Source organism: Acipenser ruthenus, chromosome 9 (genome assembly GCF_902713425.1).
Source record: "Acipenser ruthenus chromosome 9, fAciRut3.2 maternal haplotype, whole genome shotgun sequence".
In the NCBI taxonomy this organism is placed as follows: Eukaryota; Metazoa; Chordata; class Actinopteri; order Acipenseriformes; family Acipenseridae; genus Acipenser; species Acipenser ruthenus.
The window spans coordinates 57363944-57388307 of NC_081197.1; the positions used below are offsets into that span (position 1 = coordinate 57363944).

General features: G+C 37.2%; 1 protein-coding gene across 5 annotated transcripts in view; it reads left to right on the forward strand.

Annotated features, from left to right (window-relative positions):
• Positions 1-1818: 1818 nt before the first annotated feature.
• LOC117405925 (ephrin type-A receptor 3) overlaps positions 1819-24364 on the forward strand; it is a 105643-nt gene continuing 83097 nt past the window's right edge. For all 5 annotated transcript variants that reach the window (XM_059030317.1, XM_059030315.1, XM_059030316.1 and 2 more), the window contains exons 1-2: positions 1819-2010; positions 20061-20125. In XM_059030317.1, the coding sequence (XP_058886300.1) occupies positions 1926-2010; positions 20061-20125 (150 nt within the window). In that variant the 5' untranslated portion in view covers positions 1819-1925. The remainder of the gene's footprint in view (positions 2011-20060; positions 20126-24364) is intronic.

The following is a 24364-nucleotide window of genomic DNA, read 5'->3' on the forward strand; positions in this document are numbered from 1 at the left end:
ACAGATTTTTTTTTAATGTATAAAAGGATTCAAACCAGTTTGCATATAAATCCTGCTTTGTTTGGGTCCTAGTCTGATCTGAATAACCTGTTGTCATTAGTAAATACTGGGAAGTCATTAACTGTTATTTTTGGTACAAAGTCTATATCCAGTCTCACTCCTTCTATGTATCCTTCTTTGGTTTGTGTTGACCACATGACCCCATAGTTTAGACATTTTGCTTATCTGTCAACAGTTTATTTGCATTCCCAAAAGGACTTTTAAGCTGAAGGAACACAACAGCCCTTAAAACCTTGCTGCCCATTTTACAGGCAATGGACCTGCCGCAGCGTGCAACAGCGGGGCTAAAAATATAAATCATTAGCTAGCAAAAATCAGATATGGGAAGAACTTTCTTTTCCAAATGTTGTTTTTGTTATACTGATTTCCAACATGAGTGCATTATTATTATTATTATTATTATTATTATTATTATTATTATTATTATTATTATTATTGTATGCAGTATCATGTACAAACTGCACAACTGTACAGAAGGAAAGAGAGGTAGATAGTTGATCCTATGCACTTTTTAAAAGATTGGCACTTGTGGGACAATGTAATCAATTTGCTCATCCAGGCTAAGCAGCATAGAAACAGCACCTTTTAAAACAACAGCGGTTTACAGTTCCATACAGCATTTGATTACTTTATAGTATTTTGGTGAATAAAACATACATTGTACACAACACAGGGCCACATTGATTAGGATATATCATGATTAGGAGTATCCTATTCCATGGATTACTTGTCAGTGTGTTTGCTGGTGGCAGCTTATCCATCCCCTTATTATTACACTGCAGGGAGCTCTGCTCTGGGTCTGTCCTCTACTGTATAGATCAGTGCTGTGCTTTCTGTTATTATAGCCATGCTGCTGTGGAGTGACTCCAGATCCACTAGACCACCTCTCAACACCCAATTTGCTTCTTACTCCTGATTAAACAAAGATCATATTTATCTCTGTGGACATAGACAGTGGACCATCTTAATAATACCAACACCCTGCCCTTTGTTTTCTCCCTCGTAATAATATTATTATTATTATTATTATTATTATTATTATTATTATTATTATTATTATTATTATTAATAATAATAATAATAATAATAATAATAATAATAATAATAATAATAATAATAATAATATGGTGGAAAGGGGTCTGTGCTAAATCAGGTTTAGGTGATTTATGCATCTAGATTTTAATCTATGGCTGCTTGTGTGTTCCAGACACAGACTAGACAAGTTCCTTCAGCTCAAAAGCTCTGTTTATACCAAACTTATTAACTCCACAAGGGCTTGTGATCACATTGACTCGCACTTTGTTCAGCCATATGTGACATATTAGGGAAACTTTTTTTTTTTTTTTTTTTTTTTTAAGGGTATCAATTTTTATTGGTAATTAAGATACTGGATGAAGCTGTACCAAATTCATATGGCTTCAGATGATAACATCTGACTTTAAAAAATAAGATATTTAAAAGCAGGTCATCCATAGCTATTTACAGCCAGTGTTACTGTATACTGCTATTCCACGTGAGAGATGAAAACAGCATTTGATGTCTGTTTAAGCCACGCTATAGTTTTGATATTATGATTATTTAAGTAATACTTGCTAGTAAGCACGGTAAAGAATTGGACCTACTTGTGAAATTAAGAGCGAGTTGATAACTTTTCACCAAACTGGACACTAGGACCCAGCGGAAAAACAATTTGGCTGCTCCCTTGGCTGCCGATCGAGGGTGAGCAGACTCCTCCTCATCTCCGGTGTCAAACTTGACATCAGGCTTTGCGCTGAGAATGGTAACTCGTCTTGGAATCAGTGCGCTCACATCAGTGGCATGCTTCATGGAGATATGTACCTCTCATTGCCCTCTGAACCACCAACATGGATTGCAAACCCCCTGTTCTTTTTCTGATCCTCTCTTCATTGATCTGCCTGGGACAACTCACTAACCATCCCTCCAACGAAGGTAGGAGCATATTTAGTAAGAGAGGCGAGTGGGGCTTTTGCACGACTTTTTCCAGGATGGTGAGGCGCTAGGTGGTTGTGCATGGTAGGTGTCCCATCATTTCTTTAAGGTGGTCCAGGAAGAAATGCTGTTTTGCATCAGACCTGTATTTTACGCGTCGTCAGCGAGGGACACGCTTGGAAGAAGTGATTATCACGTATCTGATTATCACGTATTTGTTTTATTACTGTATCACACATAGGAAGAAGACATTATATAAACCAGGTTACTCTGTATTACTTGGTAAAATAAGCAAATACACATTTGTAAATAATAATGTTTATAGGACTTGAATAAAATGTAATTCTGTAACCAGCATTGCAAGATAATATTACATCAAGAGATATACAATGTCTGGATGCATTTTATTTTATTTTATTTTCATTTAAAATATATATTTTTTTTTTACAAAAGTGTCTGCCTTCTTAGTAATGTGTGTTACAATGTGTTATATTCTACATGTCCCTGTTCACTGTTTAACATGGATAAGCACGAACTGCATGTGCACAGGACAGGTGTGATTCACGTTCTGTAAATATGAAAAACTATATTATTTACTTGGTAATTAATGGAAGCAGGGGCGTACATTTCTATAAATTTACAGAGACGGATGACACCAATATCTACACAGTAATCTGATTTCACATGTATATCAAACCAATGCAATGCTCTTAATCCCTCTAATGTTTTAATATTTGTTTTTGTGATTTAGCATGATAATGACAATAATCTCATAGATAGATAGATGCATGTGTTATTTCCTCAGCTTGGTTAATTCTTAATAAGTCTCAATCTGTTAAAATGACATTTCTGCCATGAATTACTGGCACACAGACCTCTATGCTGCTCATAATAATTGTCAAAGATGAAGTCATCATTTTGACAGCATTCAGCTACCAATTCATGAGACATACATACTGTAATAAACAGAAGTGTCTTTTATTAGCTTGTTCATATTTCATTTTTACATAGTTATTCTGTCTCATAACCGTGCAGACTTTTATTAACACACTGAGTTGACAGTAATAGATGTACTGCTGCATACTGTAGTTCAGTTCAGTTCAGATGTTAGATGGGTCCAAACTTGCCAGTAAAAACAAAGGTCTTGTTTAAAACAATGAATTTGTTATTATCTAAAATAATCAATTGAAAATGTGTTATTTTATGTCATGTTTTTAAAGCTAGGAGAACACTTGGAATATAAAAGGTGCCGAGCTGTGAATATAAAGCTGCATTTTGTGCGTTGTTTGAATCCCGTGCCATCTGTAATAAGTAGTTGTAGGGATGCTGTATAAATATATGAAGTAAGGTACAGTATGCCATTGATCTGTTAGATTGGACTAAAACCAGTTACATTTTAAACTATAATAATAGACTTTATATTGTCTTTTCTGGTTTATAGTGTTTATTTGTATTTTATTTTTATTTTTTGTGGAGAAACCTCTGTTCTGGTTCTTTTTAAAAGCATTAGTAGTTCATAGACCCATGCTTCTGTTAGAGTTCTGCTCTGCTTAAAATATAATCTTAACTACAATATGTGACTTATAATTCTGATATCCAAATAAAATGTTAAATAGAAGGACCTACTGGTTTTGGAAAATGTAATTTCCCACTAGAACATCTATAATGCTGCATTTTATCATTTCCCTTCTTGCTTATTTTTTCTGTTGATAATTAAAGCCTCAATATAAAACATTAAAAAACTGAAAAAAATTTAAAAGTTTGTTGTGGATAATTGCAATCAAATATAGATTTTTTAAAAAAAATATTATGCCAATGTACCAAAATGTGTGGAGTGATTACAGTATTTAATACAGCTGTAATACAAAGTGTACTTTTACTTGTTAGGAAATTGAGTTAAGAACGGATCTACTGCTGTCTGTGCAGAGCGGCAGCCACACATTACCAGTTACACGCCTGACAGCCTATTGCCGTAACAAGCAACAGCTTATGAGCCTTATTTATTGCACTAATGGAAGTGAGCTGAAAAGAAAATGACTCAATTTAAACATGTATCTTATCAATAAACTTGTAAAATTGCCTTTAAAATGCATTTTTGAAACAGACATGCTAGCTGCATTCGCTTTTAGTATTTATTGGGTTTAGTGTTATGTGGAGAGTAGGTGATTGTCTTGAACAGGGAAGCAACTAAGATACCATGGTACACTTATATAAGAAATGCTAAATGGACTGTATTCAAATTAGAAATAGATAGAAAAACAAAATGATATTTTTTGTGATAGTTCCTTAAACTTTTAAATACAAAGTAGTCCTTACTGTGTATGTATCTAGATGTGGAAAATGCTATTGCACAGGCATGAAGTGGTGACATGGTACATTTCCAGTTTATATTTTTGAATGCAGCCTGGCAGTATTATTTTGTTTTACATATCACTTTCTTTTAGTTTGTTTATTTGAATTGCATTGCCTTGCTGGAAGCCGTAGTTGAATTCCTCTGTTGTGCTGCATTGTAGATTCAATTCCAGTGGATTGAAAGCGGGAGAGTGTTTCATGTCATGTGTGGTGCGTAGGGGAATGGGAGAATACTGCTGCCGACCTTCTAGCTTGTGCAATAATAAATAATACCTGTATTCTTTCTGTAGAGGAGTCTGGAGAGACTTAATTTTATTGTCTAATAAATCTCACAAGTTAACACTTGACCTGTCACTAAAGGCAGCTCACAGCGCAATTTGTTTTAGGTTTTATACACTGCCTGAATTGCTTTAATAACAGTTTGATTGCATTGGCAGGAAAACCTTTAGGCTCCTGGAAATATCAAAAAGTATGTCAGATAATGCCAGAGATCAATATGAAAATGGGGCTTATATTAAATAGTGTGTGTGTGTGGGGCTTTGAAAAAGGGCACAATTGAAGGAAAGAAAAATGCCAAGCCCTTTATTTCAGTACCCTAGTCATTTAATATTCGAATAGAATTGGAGTAGATGTTTCTGTTGTAGAATTATTCTGCCGATAACAGTAATTGTTACTCACCTTTAATTGCATGTGCCAGCCATCTAGAATTTTTTTCCATGTTTTTTTTCTACATAATCTAAGACTGTCGTCTTGAACAAATATATTATTATGTTATACATGTCATTCTTATGCGTTCACATTGGAATTTGATATGGCATTTTACTGCAATGCAACCACTGTAATTGCAGCTGCTACCAGTGATCCTATATACGTTCTGAAGAGAATATTATTCTCAACAATATATTACATTTTGACAGCCATGTGTGTGCCATATGTATACTTTTACATTTTGGGCTCTGCCGTTTTTAAATATATGATGTATTTTTATATTATGGTTATTGTCTCCGGCACACAGAGGTCCTACATCCTCACATTAGTTAAAGGGCATTGGAATACAGTAGACAAAGACACATCAATATGGTAATACAATATAATAAAAAACACACTCAATTACTATTTGTAGCTGGCAAATGTAAATATATATATATGACAATAGGAAAGATTACACAAATGTAGCAAGTTTTTTTCATTAACCTTTTCAGAGCTTTTTATAAATACAGTAATGGCAATGCAATTTACCAAGTCAAAGTTTGTACACCCTACAAAGTTTGTACACCCTGTTTTGAATCCATAGTTACTGCGGTGTACATTCATTAGTTAATCATTTAGAGCATAGGCAAAATATAGGCTCACCATCCAGTATGTATTTCACAGCTAAACATTGTAAAGCTATGGCCTATATACACCATATACAAAACGTATATTGAAAACATATTTTCTTTCCGTATGGGCACGCGCGCTCACACACTCGCGCATATATACTGTATATAGTACTGTGAAGTTCAACCTAATGTCATTTTATTGGGGGTCGCTTTAAACTATCAAACACTATATGACATTTATTTAATTTATTTGTAAATTGAACCGTTTTTTTTTATTTTTTTTCCCCTTGTAAAAGCAACGGAGTCCCCCATTTATGTCATGAGGTGTGAAGCTGAACTTTTCAGCTGCCTCGCCTCTCCCCTTTCAAAATATTTTAACTTTCGTACATTGGTGCTTGAGCCTTGATCGGGTGCGTGTTGAAAAGTTTAAAAGCAGGCGTATTGGTTAAAGCGTTGTGGGTCTGTTCTGCAGTGAGGTATCTGCCTGTGAGTGTCAGTGTAGAGCTGCCGTTGACGAAATTCAGTAAATAAGATCACTCGGTTACAGTCAAGCGTGGCACGCAGCGCTTCAAACAGAAATGAACATTTCTTAGATGATTGTAAGAAAATAGATACTCTTAAATACAGTACAATATATTAATAACATACAACTTTAATTATGTATTTTTTGTTTATTTATTTTTTGTTTTTTCTTTATTTATTTATTTTATTTTAGGAAGGAGACCAAACAGTTTATTGTAATGTCCACGACAAAATAGGGCACAACCAAAACATGCAAACCAAACGTGAATGAATACATCAATAAATAAGAGGAAAGTTTTGGGGAAAAAACGAAAACTGCATTTTTATTGGACCACGTACATACACAAAGAAACGTGTGTATTTCAAATCCCCAAGTCGTTTCAGAAATAATGGTGAACCTCAATTGTCAATGCCAAGGTGTATTTTTGGCACATGGTTTACAGCTTCCACTATATTAAATATAACAGCTAATTTAATGTTGAAGAAAAAAAAACAAAAAAACATGCACATGTACACTTTGACATTTAAACAAACCCGCTGTTTACACCTGTGCACGCACCTGGGGGGATGACAACAGAAGCCGAAGTCGAATGCGTAAGCATAGGGTGTGTACGGGCATACTCTGTATGAGCAACCCTTAAACACTGTAACGGCATTGATCAAATAGCATGCATATATCTTTTAGACGAGCAACAATAAATAGCGCCGATTTAGAGTACCGTAGTATTGTGGTTTTAACAATTTTTTGTAACCAACCAAACCAAACGATATAAAAATAAATAAATACTATATATATATATATATATATATATATATATATATATATATATATATATATATATATATATATATATAATGATCTAAAAACACTTAATTTTGAGTTTATTTATTTATTTGTATGTATTTATTATTATTATTATTATTATTATTATTATTATTATTATTATTATTATTATTAAAAAACTGTTTTAAACAAAGCGCATAAACGACCTTCAATACGCTTGGTTCTGGTTCTGCCTTTTTCCCAAATTAAATTCCGTTCGTGTATATTGCAGTTAGCATTTTCTTTGCATTCTCAATGCGTTGGCTTAGCCCATGATGCCCGTTTACAGCAATGAAATCCTGATTTATAGCGCTTCGTACTATAAACCTATAGTCTCTAATTCCACACACAGGCACACCAGCTGCTTCTAAATCAATTCAGCTCCGGGATGCGTTATTTGTGTATCTCCTGAATGTATTACACAGCGATAGAGTTTGCGTTCAGAAAGAATTTAGGCCGGTGTGTCTGTTAGTTTCTTGGATTTTATGAAGATCTACAAACTGTTTTAACCTCCATTTCATACATCTTAAATGTACATGTACTAGCATTAAATCATCTGTGTAACCATCTGACCATAACCATACAATCATTATATTTTAAATACACACATGTATTATTATTATTATTATTATTATTATTATTATTATTATTATTAGTAGTAGTAGTAGTAGTAGTAGTAGTAGTAGTGGTAGGATTATCATTTTTTTTCTTACTAATGTGAAATAGCAGTGGTACTGTATTAAAAAGGTGAATCTGTGCAAATGGATTACAAACAATTAAACAAACAATTAAACAAAAAACCAGCGGTCAGTGTAATAATGAAGATGCTTGTTAGACTGTGAGCAGTTTTGACAATGTGTCGAGTGACGAGAGAACCTTGCAGCACACGGTCTGAGTTGCATGGAATAACCTCTCTCACGCACATGTTTAAAATTCCAAATGCCCCCTTGCCCCTCCACAGTCACTCCCTTGCAGCAGCTGTTGTGGGTGATTGATATCAGTATTAACACTGCACTGCATTAACACTTCGTTTCTAGGGAAGCAGCCCTTGTGTTATTCTCAGGAGTGAACAGACTGCTAGCCGTTTGTGTTCTGGAGAGCAGGCAATGTGTCTAAAGTACAAAGCAACGTTTCTGTCCAGGAACTCCAATAAGATTACAGCATGGATTGTATATTGATGTTTTCAACATACAAAGAATAGAGACTTTTTGTCCATTCAGTCCAACATATAAAGTGAAATTAATTAATTGATAACATAAAATATGAGGTCAGCAAAAATAATTATCTATCTATCTATCTATCTATCTATCTATCTATCTATCTATCTATCTATCTATCTATCTATCTATAATGCTGTTGTAGTCAAGAATTCTGTTTTTGGAAATGCTCAGATTTTTTCTTGGCAAATCAAGAACCGTCTGTTGCAATACTAGAAATATACAATTTACTTTATGGTCATGTAAAGACTGACACAGTTCATCATTGTTGGTTTAAATGTAATTTTTTATGAAAAGCCTGCTATTTATATATTTATTTCAACAGTAACATTTATTTCATATTCACAAAATTGTTTTCAGGAATTTTTTTTTAAATTAACTTTCTTTTTTTTTTTTTACTGTTTTTTTTATTATTTTTGTTTTAAACCCATTTGGTTAATTAAAAAAGTGGGCAGTTCATAAAACTTAAAAACACATGTTTTATAGAGAGTTTATTAGTTTATTCTCATTTTTAAAAGCACTGTTTAATGTAAGAGAATGTTTATAAAGACTTCAACAGTCTTCTCATCCGTATCTATTTTTTGTTAATCAGAAAGGAGATTTGCCTTAAGCTGTTCTTTTTTTTCAGTCTTCAGCAAGTTTTCAGTTCTCGTCCAAATGAAGTCCAAGCTAGTGTTGGAGAATCAGATCAGAGTTGGCACTGCTTTTAAATCAGAGCTCGGGTTCCATTTACCTCACAGCTTAAACCTCTCGTCAATTACAAGGAATACTTTATTATCACAGCCTGTAGCTATTACTGTTTTCCAGCCAGTAATTAGTTATCATTAGTAAGCCGCAAAATCTTGCCAACATCATTGGACCCCGAAACGGCACTGACAGAAATGTAATAGCGTCATGGTTTTTATTTTCATGCTGTGGAAGTATTTTATTTTTTATTTGAATTTGGTATCTGATGGTGTCAGTGATATTGCATGATTATAACATTGCAAATACAAAACAAGTAGAGGAGCATTCTTGAGTTATATGTCTCTAATTTAGGATACAGATCTATTGTTTTTGTGCATATTCAACATTATTACATACAGTACTAATTTAAGTAATACAGCAGTGCCTGATCTAAATAGCAAGAAAACCACAATTTTAACAAGAAAAAACGGAATTGAGTATGGAATCCCTTAAACCCAAGGGATCAGACTACGAGTGATTCAGAGAGAACGTGTGAGCACAGAAAATACCAAGACAAGCTGTCTCACACAGCATTAATGAACTCTGTCAGTTATTCACTGGTCTTAATGATCTACAGTGGGAAGGGTGCCTGTGTCTTTCATGTCATTAACTACCTGGTAAGGACCACCTTCATAGTCATTATTGTTTTAAATATAGTATAAACCCCTTCCACTTTAGCTTGAAGGCGTTTCCAGCTGCAAATGCTGCGAGGTGATTATAGCATTCTGCAGTATGTACCTTGCTTAATACATCAGTATCAGTACCCGTTTATTGAAGTACTGCAGTTTTTACTGCCGTATACCAGTTTACTGCTGTATTTTTTAAATACTATTGTAAACTATATTAACCACAGTAAACACTGCAGAATAGTGTGATCTTTCTGCAGTATTTACAGCACAGAAGTAGCGAACTGCATTTTGGTTATCAACTTTCTCAAGATACTGATAACTATAATTTTGAAATGTCCTAGAATTGGGAGAGTATGTGTACTAGAACTGCAGTTAACCTGTTATTACAGAAATGATGATTGCAAGTTGTAGTTACATTAGATGTAGACAGTGCAGACAATATTCAGGTGCAATGTAACTACTAGCGGCTGCATTGCGTTATATAATATACCTTTCTAACTGCACTTTGACTGCAGCTGTCTTTTCATCTGAGGTCACGAATGGCTTTGGATTTGGAGTCAGTGTGTTCAGTGCAGTCCTTTCATTGGTATCGACTGCATTTAGATGATGCTCATTGTACTCTATGTGGTTGTCATTGCGAAACAAAACTGCTGTTTTAAATGTTGCTGCTAATAGTAATAACTAAGGACCATTTGTAACCAATTTAGAGATTTTTGCACTTCTTGCTCCTGAACATTTTACTGTAATTGTACTTAATAGATTGCAAATGCTAAGTAATAAATCATCTTAGTACAGCTAAGAAAGGGACCTCAGCTTTACTGAATGCTAATAAATGTGGCAGACAAATATGAAAATAGGACTAATGACACATTTCACAAAACTCCGTTTAGTTTTCATTTTGCTGTACAATTTGTAAATTGCGTGGGATGTGGTTTTCCCTTTTTAAAGCTTGATAGCTGAACAATAAGACTAAAATGCATTTTTCCCCTGCAAAGATACATGCTTTTCCTGACCAGTAATACATAGCACATGGAAGTGCATAAACAGTAACATGGGAAATTGCTTTAACTTAATTTCAGCTTTTAAATTTGGTCAAGTAGCCCAGTGAAACAGACATGTTTTAAATGAGAAGCACATTGATTGTATGCTTAGTGTCACTTACATAAGGTTAGATGGTCTTGGGCAAACATTGATTGATTGACTAAGAAATTCACCGTTTCGGCTCAATAATGTCTCACTTTGGTTGCATAGTAATTCTGCTTTAATTAAATGGTGTCTTCATCACAGAGTATGTGAAATACGGCTACAATACTGGGCAATAAGAATCTAATGTGAATTGCTCTGTCGAAGTTCTGTAAATATTGAAATAAAGCACTCTGCTAAATGTCGAAGACTAACCATTAAACATGAAGTGCCATATTTTATATTAAATAACTACATCTTTTAAAGATGAACAACCTCTATTGACTTCACAGAACTAGTATCAAACACCTAAGGCATGTGATTGGAGGTTTCTCAAAGTCTCGAGTTGTTTGTTTCTTAGTTTTGCACATTACTGTTCAATTGTCGTCTTTCAAAAAATAGGAGTTCATTAAGACTGGCGTAAACGCTTTGAAAATATGGCCCAGGGGTCTTATTCACACAGCCTAAACCCAGGGGTTTAAAAAAAAAAGTATTTTTTAATAGTATTTGTGAAAATATTTTGGACCAGTAATGAAGCCAAGAACATTCTTAAACAGTTTCACAAATTTAACATTATTTACTGCAGGGGTGTGCAATTTTTGAAAACACATTCTTGACCAAGGGACAAAATGCTAGACAAATTGACTTGTCCTTCTTAACAATCTACTTGTTCCCTCCCTGTCGCACAAAAACACACACAAAAAAGTAGAATATAACTTGTAGGATTCGGGTTTTATTTAACAGTGAACACATTCAATCAATTAGTGATTACATAAACACATTGCCGTGAGCTTTACAGTCTGTATTTTATTTTAAATTAATAAACTATTGCACAGATAATCTCATATGTAAGCAATTAATTTCTATCATTATAAACATGTTTGTCAGTCTTCGTGTTTTAATAGTTTCACAAATCGATGGATTGTCCAATAAATAACTAACAATGCTTCTATTCAAATCGAGTAAAAAAAAAAAAAAAAAATAAAAAAATAATAATAATAATAATAATAATAATAATAATAATAATAATAATAATAATAATATAGCATTTAAATGTAGTATGATAAATTGCAAACTAGGTTAGCAACACTAAAATCGAAATAAAAAAAAAACCACTACATTGTTTGCCAGGAAAAGTTTGCCTTGAAATGGTTCTAAACAGTAAACTTCACTTTTGTTTTTTTAAACATCCCAACAAGTACATGCTTAACCACAAAGTTTCTACTCCGCTAATACCTTAGCGACTGGTGTTTATTTATTATGGTACTTTAATAGATTGCTGCGTTTAAATGTCAGGTTCATGTCTTAAGAAAGCAGTATCATTTATTTGCTAATTTACAAAAAATGCAAATAATACCGTAAGTTTAAAGATTAGTTAGCTAATCTAAGCTATTAATTAGCTTTAAGGGCAGCCATTTCTGGGTTTCTTTGTAACTAATAGAAGATTCACTTTTACCCACAGCTAGCCAATCAGAAATTATAGTGGTGGGACGTAAACACTTATTAAATGTTTGTGTAGGTGCTAGACTTCCGCAATTCAGTTTTCAGAAACTTGCGTGGCGCTCTAGAAATATACCCGAAGTGTTTTTCTTGCAACAGAACAAACATAGGACAAATAAGTGAATATAAACTATTTGTCCGACGGGCAAAGTGTAACGGCAAAACTTCCCTCACATAAATCTTGTATCTCCCCCGTCTTCTTTAAATTGCCAGTGGATATTAAAAGCATGTCCAGCTGTGAGCAGTGCAAGGCGATTATAGTATTCTGCAGTATTTACTTTGATTCATATGTTTTATTAAAAAAATACATCACATTTAGATACATTCTCATTTATTGCAGCACACTGCTGGACATTTGAAGTATTGTAAATGCTGTACATTTTTAATATGGTAAGTACTGCAGAATACTATAACCTCCCGCCATTATTTACATCATGCAAGTAGTTGACTGCTTTTTGGTTTTGCATGATAGTGATTACTCAAATGTTACATTTGCTTCCGTTGGAGTGGGTCTATGTGTACTAACTTAGAACTGCGGTTAATGTGCTATTGTAGAAATGATGATCTCAAGTTACATTAGATGTAGACAGTACAGATAATATTCAGGTGCAATGTCACTACTAGGGCAGCAGTGTGGAGTAGTGGTTAGGGCTTTGGACTCTTGACCGGAGGGTTGTGGGTTCAATCCCCAGTGGGGGACACTGCTGAGCAAGGTACTTTACCTAGATTACTCCAGTAAAAACCCAACTGTATAAATCGGTAATTGTATGTAAAATAATGTGATATCTGTATAATATGATATAATCTATAATGTGATATCTTGTAACAATTGTAAGTCGCCCTGGATAAGGGCGTCTGCTAATAAATAAATAAATAATAATAATAGCAGCTGCATTGTGTTATATAATATACCTTTCTAACTGCACTTTGACTGCAGCTGTCTTTTCATCTGAGGTCACGAATGGCTTTGGATTTGGAGTCAGTGTGTTCAGTGCAGTCCTTTCATTGGTATTGACTGATAATGTTCATTGTACTCCATAGGTGGAATTCACAAAGCCTTTTACTCCAAAGTGTTACAAAACTAGAAATAAAAATTCTACACGCAGTTGGAGGTTAAATAGTTAAAGATGAGAGAGATGCCTGCATCTTTGTCAGAGAGTGACTGGCCATGAGGAACTAGTTTAACAGTGCTTGCTCTTATCAACAAACAGATGAGACAAAACTGGTGGTTTTAAACCATGTGAGCATGTTCCAATAGGACTGAGAGCTGGTGCTGAACCATTAGCTGTTGACCCCAGCAGTTAACACTGATTATATCTGCCCATTTCCAGACTTGGACTGACTTAAATGGCTTTTTATTGGCTTGACAGTCTAATTGAAACCAATGGGTATACCACAACAGTGATCGGCTGACACACAGCTTTGAGTGGCTTTGGGAGCCTGTCAATTGAGTGATGAAGTACTGGGCCTTGTTAGGGTTAATTGTCATGCTCTGAGTGGAGCATTTCCTCCTCTGAGAGATCTTGAGGAAAGGTCTGGGTATTTGTGTGACTGTAACACAGTAGCTGTAGTAGTTTTGAGGGGGTTCAGTACATGTGCTGTATTGTTTAAGGGATAATTCCCTGTGAGATTTACACAAAGTAATCCTGGCTGTAAAGTCATTTTGAAAAACGTCAAATGAATACAGAGTTAAAAAAAACAAAATAAAAAACAGCAAGTCGCTTAACTGGTAACATAAGTATGACAGGATTTGGGCCTATTCTGTGGTATATCATAGCACTAAAGTGCTGAACATGCATCATAGAGCATGTCTGGGAACAACTTCAGAGAACTAGTGATAAGTGACTAAACATTTATCAAACTGAAATGAAAGACAAACATTCTCATTATGTGTCTTTTTTCAATTTTCGGAATGGCTAAAATGGTTTGGCAGGCATTGTAGATCTGTACAGTTTGTCTTTATTCCATCCAAATAGAAATCTGGGCAGCCTCTTCTGCACATGTCTACAGTCCAGCACAGTACTCTGTATATCTTAGAGTAAGCTTTTCACTGGATATTATCATCTCTGGTTATAGTTTCAGACTCATCGGCCACATACTGCAGGCTGTCTTTTTTTTTTATCGTGTAAAAAGTGCTTTGTTTTGACTTCGATCTTTCAAGGTTTCCAGTTTGTTGTTGCTGTTGTAGCTTAGATCACGTGTATTAGAATCAAGAGAATGTGATTTATTTTTAACGTGTTGATGTTTTCTGATATTCTATACTCAAGACTGGATTTGTTTTTTTCCCCCTCTAGACCCATTCCTAATAAAATGGTTCATTTTATCATGTCTCCACTATATATATGTTGAAATGTAAGTTTAACTTAAGGGTATCTTACTGGCATTAAGTGAATTTCCTGGCATATTTTTTGCATGCCACTATGTGACTTCAGTTTCCAGCGAGAGGAAAATTCAATGAGTTGCAGATAACACTGTTTCTGCTGACTGAAACTCAATAATTAATCTATTTTGTTTTCCTGAATGTTGATCTTTGTCAGCTGCTTTAGGCTTTAACTCAGGACTAAAATCCACATTAGACTTTACAGTAGCAACATCAGCATTAATTGGCCCACTTAAATTTTAGATTCAGTAACCTGGCTGCCTTTCTGATTCCAGGAACCTGTTATTAAGTGGAATGTAGGATTAGCAGTGCCTAACATAAACACTCGTTTACTCCTGTGTTAATCTTTGATGTGGGGATCAGATTTTTATTACATTGCAGACAAGAGCTTTTAATAGGCTTCCCTACTTGTGGGTTTAGAAAGAATCTGCTTTGCTAATCATCTGTGTTACTTCCCAGTTTTATGGTGCCATTCAAGCATAGTTCCAGACATAGGAGGGCACATCCCTAACATGGCACTGCATTAGTGTAAGAGGAAACATCCCTAACACTGCACTGCATTAGTGTAAGAGGAAACATCCCTAACACGGCACTGCATTGGTGTAAGAGGAAACATCCCTAACACGGCACTGCATTGGTGTAAGAGGAAACATCCCTAACACAGCAGTGCATTAGTGTAAGAGGAAACATCCCTAACACGGCACTGCATTGGTGTAAGAGGAAACATCCCTAACACGGCACTGCATTGGTGTAAGAGGAAACATCCCTAACACAGCAGTGCATTAGTGTAAGAGGAAACATCCCTAACACTGCACTGCATTAGTGTAAGAGGAAACATCCCTAACACTGCACTGCATTAGTGTAAGAGGAAACATCCCTAACACGGCACTGCATTGGTGTAAGAGGAAACATCCCTAACACTGCACTGCATTAGTGTAAGAGGAAACATCCCTAACACGGCACTGCATTGGTGTAAGAGGAAACATCCCTAACACTGCACTGCATTAGTGTAAGAGGAAACATCCCTAACACGGCACTGCATTGGTGTAAGAGGGAACATCCCTAACACAGCACTGCATTAGTGTAAGAGAGCACATCCCTAACACTGCACTGCATTAGTGTAAGAGAGCACATCCCCAACACGGCACTGCATTGGTGTAAGAGGGAACATCCCCAACACGGCACTGCATTAGTGTAAGAGAGCACATCCCTAACACGGCACTGCATTAGTGTAAGAGAGCACATCCCTAACACAGCACTGCATTAGTGTAAGAGGAAACATCCCTAACACGGCACTGCATTAGTGTAAGAGAGCACATCCCTAACACGGCACTGCATTAGTGTAAGAGGGAACATCCCTAACACGGCACTGCATTAGTGTAAGAGAGCACATCCCTAACACGGCACTGCATTAGTGTAAGAGGGAACATCCCTAACACAGCACTGCATTAGTGTAAGAGGAAACATCCCTAACACGGCACTGCATTAGTGTAAGAGAGCACATCCCTAACACGGCACTGCATTAGTGTAAGAGGGAACATCCCTAACACAGCACTGCATTAGTGTAAGAGAGCACATCCCTAACACGGCACTGCATTAGTGTAAGAGGGAACATCCCTAACACAGCACTGCATTAGTGTAAGCTACAAAGATAATGCTGTAACTTTTGATAAGCCTTCAATTGAAAACACATTTCTGCCGCACGACAGAACATCTGCTGGAGATTGCACCACGACAAGGAGATGCTTGTGTTGAAGTTATCGTTTTGGATGTGTGCTGGTAACTTTCATTAAAAAGCTTGTTGAACCTTTTTGTCATGCATGGCTCAGTGATATAGGAATTTAGCTGGTTGGGTTTTAATGGATCTAAGCATGCTCAGCTGGATCTATGATACCATTGTAAATGTGTGCAGTTTTTTCAGTTTACCATTTTTTTTATTATGCTTTATCTTCTTTTTCTGTGCTTCACTAGGCTTGCATAGACTTTACTGCGTTACTTTAAATCTATGCACTGCTCTACTTTTATCGTAGTACCCCAAGCAGACTTTTATTAGCTATCTGGACAGCATATTTTTGACTTAAACAGCTTCAGCCAGACGTCAAACCCCTGTGTCTGAGTGAATGAGAATTGCATTGGGGTAGTAAGAGTGTGGTCCTTGCTGGTAGTCAAAGAGGAGGTATTTTCTACATTGAGCAGAACAGCTCTGATGAAAGGAAACAATTGCAGGACTGGCTGTGATCATTTATCAGAGTGATTGATGCCTGCGGACAGCCTGCGGTTATGAGCCCATATTATTATGTCTTGCATGTATTGATTCACCTGTTCCGGCTCTTGTTATTAAAATAGTTTGCAGGGATGAGTGGTCAGATATCTATTGATAATTTCAGTCTGTATGAGGGATGGGATTGTGAGGAGTAACAGGACTGCATAATGTAATTCCTCCATTGCTAGTGGATATCTCTTCTTTATTTTGAACTCGAGAGATGCCACAGGCACATTTTAAAAGGGCCTGGGTCAATTCAATCTGCATCTTCCACTGAGGCATTCAAACTGAAACCAATGGAGCTGTAACCACAACTGTCATTGCCTGTCCAATGAGGGTAGGTTTTGTAATGCAGAATCAAAGCATGCAGTATGGGCAAAGGCTAGGGTTAAACATTGCAATCATGTTTACTAGATGCATTTATCTGAAGTAAAAACACATATCATGATGCATTTCCTGCTTATGTATATGCATCATGAATAGACCCTTGTTTTTAAATAGGGTGGGAACAATAATCGATCCTTGTGATATTATCAGCACGTGTTTAATCTTGATTATTTGTGGTACAGAAAAATGATTTTCTATAATATAATCTGTGGCAGTTATCTAAAGCTAAAAGGGATCAACGCCTCTGCTACTGAGGTGTTTTGCCCCTCTCTCTTCCTGTAGACAACGAGGAAGAGATGTAAAGAGGAGGCTGTGTGGTCGAGTGGTTAAAGAAACGGGCTTGTAACCAGAAGGTCCCCGGTTCAAATCCCACCTCAACCACTGACTCATTGTGTGACCCTGAGCAAGTCACTTCACCTCCTTGTGAGACGTAATTGTAAGTGACTCTGCAGCTGCTGCATAGTTCACACACCCTAGTCTCTGTAAGTCGCCTTGGATAAAGGCGTCTGCTAAATAAACAAATAATAAATAAACAAATAATAATGTTTCTCCGTAAAGTGCCACTTACCTAAACTGGGCCTCGCAAAAAGAAAAGAAAACAGAGATATGGCTTTAAATATATTAAATAGTAAGTAGTGGGGTTCTGAAAAATATATTTTCAAAATGGCTGCTCTAGTGCACTGGGGTTTGAGATCTGTCCTCTAAATCACTGCAGGAAGAGCGATTAAAAACAAAACAAAACAAAAAAAAACATAACAACAAGTGCTCTGTCTTTTCTGTTTCATACCACATCATGGATCGTTATTGCTGTGTTACCTGTTTGACAATGTGGGCAATAATCCTTACACTATCAGTGCACTAGAGCAGACATTTTGAAAAGAGATTTGAAATAGACTTTAAAGTTCTAAGTGTAAAAAGTTGTCAGGATGTTAACAATGTAAAGAAAAATTACAGGTACGTTATTTAAACAGTTGTAGCAGCACGTGGGGACGTGTCACGCTATATTACAGGTACATTATTTAAACAGTTGTAGCAGCACGTGGGGACGTGTCACTCTATATTACAGGTACATTATTTAAACAGTTGTAGCAGCACGTGGGGATGTGTCACTCTATATTACAGGTATGTTATTTAAACAGTTGTAGCAGCACGTGTACCGTTATATTTTTTGGAATCTCGCTACTTACTCTTTAAACTAATGTTAATATTGTCTGGCCTTTGCTGTTACTGTTTTTCAATACAAATTCCTTTTGGTTGAAATCTGGCCCTCCATGTCTCCTCGGTTGGCTGAGGAAATGAACCACAGGTGGCACGTCTTATTTTCCTTCAGACAAAAACATCCTGGCAGGAAATCACTCAACTAGTGCCAAGTCCTACATTTGGTTTCTGTCATAGTAATGCTGCTGGCGTTTGTTTCTGGGACGGTTATCTTCTGTGCTGTTATCACCTAATGTGTTCTGCATCCATGTGTGTGGCGATGATCACTGTGTTTCATCAAGGGGTTCAAGCAGTGTTAAACAAAGTAAAGGAAAGTTGAAGAAAAGCAATGGTAACAAGACTATGTAACCTGGAATGCTGCACACACACAACTGAAAACCAGAGAAACAGACATTTCAAAATATCCACTGCCAGTTTCCAGCACTGTGTCATCAAAAAAAATGTATAATATTGTCAGCAACAGCCATTTATTGACCAGCTTTTTTGTTTTACTCATGGTGCGATGCATGGATCATGTATTAAATTAACCACAAAGGCAGGCTATTCCATTGCTGACTGTGGACAGGAGCTCCCAGGGGGCGGCGCACAATTGGCCGAGCGCCGCCCGGGGGGGGGGGGGGGGGGGGGGGGGCTTATGTTGGCCAGGGTGTCCTCAGCTCACTGCGCACCAGCGACCCCTGTAGTCTGGCCGGGTGCCTGCGGGCTTGCCTGTAGGCTGCCTAGAGCTGCGTTGTACTCCGATGCTGTAGCTCTGAGGTGGCTGCACGGAGAGTCTGCAATGTGAAAAGAAGCAGTCGGCAGAAGGCAAACGCTGCGCAGGACAACGTGTGTTCATCTTCGCCACTCCCAAGTCAGCGCAAGGGTGCTAGCAGTGAGCTGAGCCTAAATAATAATTGGATACTCTATATTGGGAGAAAATAATAAAAAATAATTGGTGACTACTAAATTAAAAAAAAAATAGAAGTACATAGCACCAACTTAGTTGCATGAAGGAGGAGGTAAATTGCCAGGGCTGTTTCAGATTTCAAACTTTAATTGATGCCCCCCCACCCTACCTTAATAATACTTTTTTTATAGGGTTCATGATTATTACACATACATTTGTCCAGGAGACATAAATGTGAAAGAGCATTTCCTTTTCTATCTGAAAAATAACAAACACATAAGAGGCAGATTAGGAGATCTAAAACCTGCCGCTGACCTCCGAGGGTCTGTGAACAGATCCAGTCAACAAAGTACACATTAATGACACCAAGCAGCTCGTAAGCTAGCTCCCTGCGGGTCACCACTCACTGCTTCAGCACAAGTTGACAGTGTGTGCTTTACTTCCTGCTTTAAATAAATACTTGTGATCCTGTTGTAGTGGGATACATGTGCTAGAAGAAAAGAAAGGGGTTCCGCAGTGCGTTTGTGTATTTAGTTTAATTGAATCATGCTGACTGGATAAATACCTCTTTTGATGGAGGAATAATTGAGCTTAATGAGAAAGAAGGAATGCAGCTTATATCTCTTTTCCTATTGTTCTGTAGTTAATCTGCTGGATTCGAAGGCGAGTCAAGGGGAGCTGGGCTGGATCTCTTATCCATCACATGGGGTAAGTTTGACTGAGATGTAGCGAGACATGTCATACTAGAAAACAAATCACAATAGATTCAATATATTGCATGTGCCATGTTGCAATGCTATACTGCAACATATTAAAACAGGTTTCAAGAGTCCACAGCTAGAGTGCCTGAGCTCTGGTGTGTTCAAGCCCTTTGTTCTGCAGTCTGAACTCTATTCCCAGGCTTCATGCCATTACGCAAAAGCGCTATGACAGTGGAATATTAAATTCCAACCGGATGTGAGCAGATGTATCTGAGCGTTTATTCACAGTTTGCATAGTTATAGAATAGTTTTGCCCCCCTGTATGCAAAGTGATTGCTGTGTTATTTATGTGTACTGTAAGTCCCTCACGCACCGCGCAGCTTGTTCTCTACAGATTTATACAACGTGCTCCACAGGATCTCTGGCATCTGGCTTTGGCATTCCTTGGCGTGTTTATAAATGGTGAAGAAGACAGCTTGTTGGATCTTTCGCATGCATGACTATATAGATGGTATCCACTTTCCCAAGCAAATTACCATCGACAGACGTTTGTTCCTGGGTACAGGATGGACTTGGCGCAGCGGTACACTGCTGGCTAGTGAAGGACATTCTTTATCACCCCGTAACTAAGATGTGTTTATAGAACAGGACTCATTCATTACGTACCCTTGAACGAAAAAGGATATTCAGGTGTACTGTGGCCCCTAAATACTAACACTTCATAGATTGGATTGGACTATTTAACATTTCTTGGCCTGCTTGGCACGTCTCTCGTAGTGTTTTCGAGCCTAAGGTCCAGTTATAAAGCGAGAAATAAAAGCACAATATAATAACCACCCACCAGGTGTCACTGTGCACAAATATCAGACTTTTTAAAAATTTTTTCTTATATATGTTTTTGCATATCTCTTAATGAATGCCAAACCTTTTTTAGATCTTTGCAAAATATGATTTAATGTTGCTTTTTACCCGAAATAAATATGTGGGTGCGTCAATGTTGAAATGCTCTTTTGGTGTCAGAAAGTCAGGTTTGGGTTTAGTGTAAATTAGGGTTAGGGTTCGGTTTTTTCCCACAGTTTCATCTTTTCTGTTGCTAAAACTGTGTGGCAGGCTGCAGTCAAGTAGCATGTTAAATACATTTCAACAGGATTTAACTTATTTGGCAGAACATGAACTATACTGATTTGTTTAGACAACCGTATTCCTACAGAGTGCTATCTTCTGAAAGAAGTAAACCTGGAATGGGGACTTTGTGACAGGGATGTAGATACTGATTTTATTGAATAGAATAACATACTATAAAATAGAGCCCTACAAGGGCATGTAATTGGATTTCATCCTTAGTAATTCTGACCTGCATCACAGCACAACTCATTCTCAAGTCATGTTTCATATCGATAGAACGTGAGTTGCATTATACTGTATCTGTGTATGTCTGATACTGCTGCAGTGGAAGTAACAGAATTAAAGCAGGTACATGGCAAAACAATTATATTGCTGTTCAATGCACCAAAAGTAGGTCAAATGATTTGCAATATGTTTACTGCATTTTCTTTCTACTAAAATAGCTTTACTTTGGGAGTTTTGATAAATTGCAGCTACTGGACCCTGGACAGCTTCTAATTATGTATTGGTATTTGTGCTTTTAGTAAAATAGCTAAGATCTCAAAGCATGACAAGATTAAATATGTACAAAATGGGAAAGAAATTGCTGTGCAAATATAACAGGGATTGCAATGAGATGCTCACTGCATAGCAGTTTCAGCTACAGTACGAGTGCTTTGACAAATTAGAGAGGTCAAATGCACAGGGGTGTCTAATTGAGCTCATCATAAAGCCTGGGATAGCTCTCCTTTCCATTATTTGCATCCCTTTTGCACCTATAATGACTACATACTGCATTCACAGTCGTCTGTGGCTGTTCCATCCCCCCATCAGTTACATGTTGAATCTGTTTGGATATATTGACCGCTCAATATTGTTCAATTCATATACAGGTTTTACTACCCAATTGAAAAGGCCTAATTTGAAAGCTGCTTTGCCGCTGTAACCCACTTACCAGTCAGGAGGGCTGATGATCAAGGAACTTCCAATCACACTGTCAGGGGAATCGTCTCTTTTCACCCGCCGCACATAAGCAACAAAGCGCCTAGCTAGCCACTGCCTGGCCTTGCATCACTCACCCCTGCATTCTGACTGGTTCTTTTTGCAATGCCGCAAATTCTGTCTTCAGTTCAAATTGTCAGCCATAGACACAGGTAGCACTGACTGGATCCTCCAAAGTGTCTTTATGTAAGTAAGCACCAGCGCCATCTACTAAATGCCTACTCTGAATTGCCAGCAATGCAAAAAGGAAACCTGATCCAAAGTAGGTACTGATGCTCATTAACATAAAAACACTTTGGTTGATCTTGTCTAAGACACATATGTCTATGGCTGAGACCTACTATATAACTGAGGAGCAACTTCTGAACTGAGGCCAAAACACTTTAGCACAAACTCTCTCTCTCTCGCTCTCGCTCTCTCTCACTCTCTCTCTCTCTCTCTCTCTCTCGATATATATATATATATATATGTATAGTACTGTGCAAAAGTTTTAGGCAGGTGTGAAAAAATGCTGTAAAGTAAGAATGCTTTCAAAAATAGACATGTTAATAGTTTATATTTATCAATTAACAAAATGCAAAGTGAGTGAACAGAAGAAAAATCTACATCAAATCAATATCTGGTGTGACCACCCTTTGCCTTCAAAACAGCATCAATTCTTCTAGGTACACTTGCACACAGTTTTTGAAGGAACTCGGCAGGTAGGTTGGCCCAAACATCTTGGAGAACTAACCACAGTTCTTCTGTGGATTTAGGCAGCCTCACTTGCTTCTCTCTCTTCATGTAATCCCAGACAGACTCGATGATGTTGAGGTCAGGGCTCTGTGGGGGCCATACCATCACTTCCAGGACTCCTTGTTCTTCTTTACACTGAAGATAGTTCTTAATGACTTTTGCTGTATGTTTGGGGTCGTTGTCATGCTGCAGAATAAATTTGGGGCCAATCAGATGCCTCCCCGATGGTATTGCATGATGGATAAGTATCTGCCTGTACTTCTCAGCATTGAGGAGACCATTAATTCTGACCAAATCCCCAACTCCATTTGCAGAAATGCAGCCCCAAACTTGCAAGGAACCTCCACCATGCTTCACTGTTGCCTGCAGACACTCATTCGTGTACCGCTCTCCAGCCCTTCGGGGAACAAACTGCCTTCTGCTACAGCCAAATATTTCAAATTTTGACTCATCAGTCCAGAGCACCTGCTGCCATTTTTCTGCACCCAAGTTCCTGTGTTTTCGTGCATAGTGAGTCGCTTGGCCTTGTTTCCACGTCGGAGGTATGGCTTTTTGGCCGCAAGTCTTCCATGAAGGCCACTTCTGACCAGACTTCTCCGGACAGTAGATGGGTGTACCAGGGTCCCACTGTTTTCTGCCAATTCTGAGCTGATGGCACTGCTGGACATCTCCCGATTGCGAAGGGAAGTAAGCATGGTGTGTCTTTCATCTGCTGCAGTAAGTTTCCTTGGCCGACCACTGCGTCTACGGTCCTCAACGTTGCCCGTTTCTTTGTGCTTCTTCAAAAGAGCTTGGACAGCACATCTGGAAACCCCTGTCTGCCTTGAAATTTCTGCCTGGGAGAGACCTTGCTGATGCAGTATAACTACCTTGTGTCTTGTTGCTGTGCTCAGTCTTGCCATGGTGTATGACTTTTGACAGTAAACTGTCTTCAGCAACCTCACCTTGTTAGCTGAGTTTGGCTGTTCCTCACCCCGTTTTATTCCTCCTACACAGCTGTTTCTGTTTCAGTTAATGATTGTGTTTCAACCTACATATTGGATTGATGATCATTAGCACCTGTTTGGTATAATTGTTTAATCATACACCTGACTATATGCCTACAAAATCCCTGACTGTGCAAGTGTACCTAGAAGAATTGATGCTGTTTTGAAGGCAAAGGGTGGTCACACCAAATATGGATTTGATTTAGATTTTTCTTCTGTTCACTCACTTTGCATTTAGTTAATTGATAAATATAATCTATTAACATGTCCATTTTTGAAAGCATTCTTACTTTACAGCATTTTTTCACACCTGCCTAAAACTTTTGCACAGTACTGTATATATATATATATATATATATATATATATATATATATATATATATATATATATATATATATACATACATATACAGTGCGAT